Source organism: Atta cephalotes (genome assembly GCF_000143395.1).
Source record: "Atta cephalotes unplaced genomic scaffold scaffold00028, whole genome shotgun sequence".
Taxonomy (NCBI): Eukaryota; Metazoa; Arthropoda; class Insecta; order Hymenoptera; family Formicidae; genus Atta; species Atta cephalotes.
The window spans coordinates 3433025-3436680 of NW_012130092.1; the positions used below are offsets into that span (position 1 = coordinate 3433025).

General features: G+C 35.0%; 1 protein-coding gene across 1 annotated transcript in view; it reads left to right on the forward strand.

The window, feature by feature from the left end:
- The window catches only part of LOC105620750 (Down syndrome cell adhesion molecule-like protein Dscam2), a 149711-nt gene that overhangs the window by 127328 nt on the left and 18727 nt on the right, over nt 1-3656 (forward strand). Inside the window, exon 9 of the mRNA XM_012202241.1 lies at nt 2006-2170. Coding sequence (XP_012057631.1) covers nt 2006-2170 — 165 coding nt within the window. The remainder of the gene's footprint in view (nt 1-2005; nt 2171-3656) is intronic.

Below are 3656 nucleotides of genomic sequence, written 5' to 3' on the forward strand. Positions count from 1 at the left end.
CTCTCTCTCTCTCTCTCTCTCTCTCTCTCTCTCTCTCTCTCTCTTCCTCTCTTTCGTTCCTTCGTGCCATTTCTCTCGCATCCTCTCACCGGCGCATCTCAATTTTATCGTCACGTACCGTGCCCCCTCTTCTCTCTTCATACTTGGTCCCATTTTACCTTTTCCTCCACCTCCCGATTCACAAACCGGCGTCTAACCGGGAGAAGGGGGAAGGATGCCTGGCGTCGGGACATCATCCGAGAATCCCCCAATTTCCGACGCCCCGGACGGCGAAAAGGGTGGAACGACACGACTCGTCTCGTCACTCGGCGAATGGTAGTTCCTCCGACTCGCAACCTCTCTTGGCTTTTCTCATTTCACGTCTTCTTCTAGATGCACATCCCTTAGCCCCATTCGCCGAGCTTTTTAAGCTTCCTCATTCCCTCCGACTTGCTATCTCGCTCCCTTCGCTTTACGAGCTATCGAAGAAATCGCGCGCGTTACTTCGGCACGAATGTTTACGGACGAATCCACGGGGGAGTGTCTCGACAGTGCTTGAAAAACATGAATTTTTCAGTAATCTTAACGTCACATACATCTTCGATTACGCACGTGTGATTTGGCCTTAAGATATTTTTCATTATAATCGAATATAATGATGTGAGATATATATTTATTTGTAAACGTATCATAGAGAATATTGAGCAGAATATTAAAAACAGCGATTTGTATTGTTTTTTAATTATTAAATTAAATTAAAAGATACACTTATAAATTTAATACATCCCATCCAATATCGATTAAAATAGAAAGGTAATATATGCTTAACAGGGGCGATGTAGACGTAATAACGTTTTGAGTTACCGTATTCACTTAGCGATTACATGGTTAATATAACTAAAGATGCAAATGCGGGAAATTAATCGCGCACTTTGTGCCAACATTCATTATAGCGGAGTGTGTGAGTAGAATGTGTATACGCGTGAGCAGGTGTATCTCCGGAGAATAGGATATGCGACCTGAGGGCTGTTGGCAACGTCACTGTTACATATTGATGTATGTGTGTGCTTAGATTGAGGGTGATTAGGTTCAGGAAGAGTTTGTCTTGTATCCCAGCATCTTGTATCCTAACCGCGAATGAAACGCATTATATCGAGTAAGTTAAAACAAATAACAATTGATTGGATTTTATATATATTTCTATCAAAAATTCTTTCAAAATTTCATCATTGGAATTGAATTTAATAAAATGTACTTCTAATAATATGTATCAAATGTAAAACAGGAGTATATAAAGTATTTTTAATATATTCATGATAGTCTGTCCTTAATATAGGCTGTCCAAGTATTTGAAATTTTATTCTCGTAAATTAAGGCGTCATAACGAAAGCGGAGTGAATCGTATTACAACACAGCCATTGTCCATGGACTTGAAATAAGTTTGATCGTTCATTATGCATGCTTCTACTTCCCTATGTCTTATTTTCCACTTTCTGCCCATAACTTCTTAATAATCATCCATCTTCCGCTTTCAACGCTACGTCACTTCGTCCGCTTTAGTTTTCCTCCCCTTTTGCTCTGACTTTCTGTTATACGAATATAACAGAATTTTATTATAGAGAGTCTCGCAATGTAATTACTTTGACTCGCAGATTCTCTTTAATCATTTTTCCTTATCGAAAATTCGATGATAATGATATAATTTTTTAATTTCAAAATTATTGAGATATAACTCAATAATTAATAATCAATAAGTTTTAAATATTACGATTTTGTATTAAACTCCATTTTGAAATTGTTCAAAGAATAAACTTTTAATATCTTCCAGCGGTTGCTCTTTTTAAAACTTATTAGTTTTAAAAAGATTTAATACATTGAAAAAAATGTCGAGCTTAAATCTTTCTTTTCTTGACTATTTTATGATTATGAGAATTAGTTTTCCAGAAACTTTGGGAAATATTTCGCATAAATTTCTTGTAATTAATCCTAGAATTGAATGTTTTGCAACAATTTGTGTTACTTACAGTATTGACGGTACCCGGATACGATGTCAGGGTAAACAGACAACCCGTCATGGAAGGATGCAATGCAGTGTTGTCTTGTACAGCTCGGGAAGATGTTAAAGAACACCTTACTGTAACCTCCTGGTTCCGCGACGACGCTATTCTCTTACCTGGAAACACAGACACCGGTGAGTAACTGAGCATTGAGATATATATTATAATCCAAGATAGAGCGTGTCGACGTTAAACCTTCCCGAGAATCATATGTGTTTGAACATCGACAACACCGTATCACGTATAGTTAATTTCACACTTTAAACATAATGGTCGAAACAAATTCGAACCAATTCTACGCTGATTCATCAATTTTCTATCGATATGTACAAAGATGCATTTACGAGTCGAAATCAGTTTACAAACGTAATATATATAGAAAAATCATTCTATTGCTAAGAGAAGTGATTACTTAATTAATTTATTTTTTTTAAATAACAATTATTTTTAAAAGAATTTATTCTTGATAATAATACTTAATACATTACAAATTTTTAAAAACTATCATTATTATACAGTATTCAAAACAAAGAATTAATTTTTTTTTTAAGAATGTTATAAAATTTTATTAAAAAAGTGACTTTATATAATATTATATAATAAACAAATCGAATTTGTTTTAATTTAACAATCTTGACACACAACATTGCAGTATTAAATTACTAGGATTCAAAATATATTTTGAATAAATTTGATACTTGTGATGAACACATAATATAAATTTGCGAATGTACGTATATGAACTTATAAAATACTTGAAACAACTAAACTTGTAATTATTATTTGCATATAATATGTTTTTTTGTATATAAACATATTAATGCATTGTGGTTAAAGTGAATAAAAAAGAACATAATAGGAAATGCACATGTTTGAAATAAATACGTATAAATGAAGAGGAGATATATCCGAAGCGCAATTCACTCCTCATCGCTTATCATAATCCCTCATACATAGTAATTTTTAATCATAGAGTCGCTTTACTTAAGGGATTATTACAATTTTCATGAATTACGATAAATTTCACAAGAAAAGGGCACGACTCGAAAAGGATTAAATTAACGCAATTATGACCGCTAGGGAAGCAAGTGGCATACAGATAAAGAGAGAGAGAGTACAAAATGCTTGATCTCTCGGATGAACATCCGGTAACACGCACGAACTCACAGATTCGTACACCCACACAACTGACATACATATATACATATATGTATATATATATATACCCGCACACTCGCTGCGGCTACACACGTACATGCGCTAACTCGGTGGTTTAGATCGTCCTGTACACGCTCAAGCATTCATGTCCCATACATATTTATACCGCTCGGTTGCACGTAACCGGCACCGGTGTGCGCGTAACTGTACGTACGCGTGTGCCGTTGGAATATCATGGGAAGCATCGCGTCATGTCGGGGCTTGATACGTTTGTTTCGTAACTAGGCGGCTAACATTGCGTCGTCCGCATATATACGAAAGCAGCATCTGCACATCAGGGGAGTGCGGTTACATATCTCTTCTGGCATGGTATATATATATATATATATATATATATATATATATATATATATATATATATATATATATGTGTGTGTGTGTGTGTGTGTGTGTGTGTGTAGT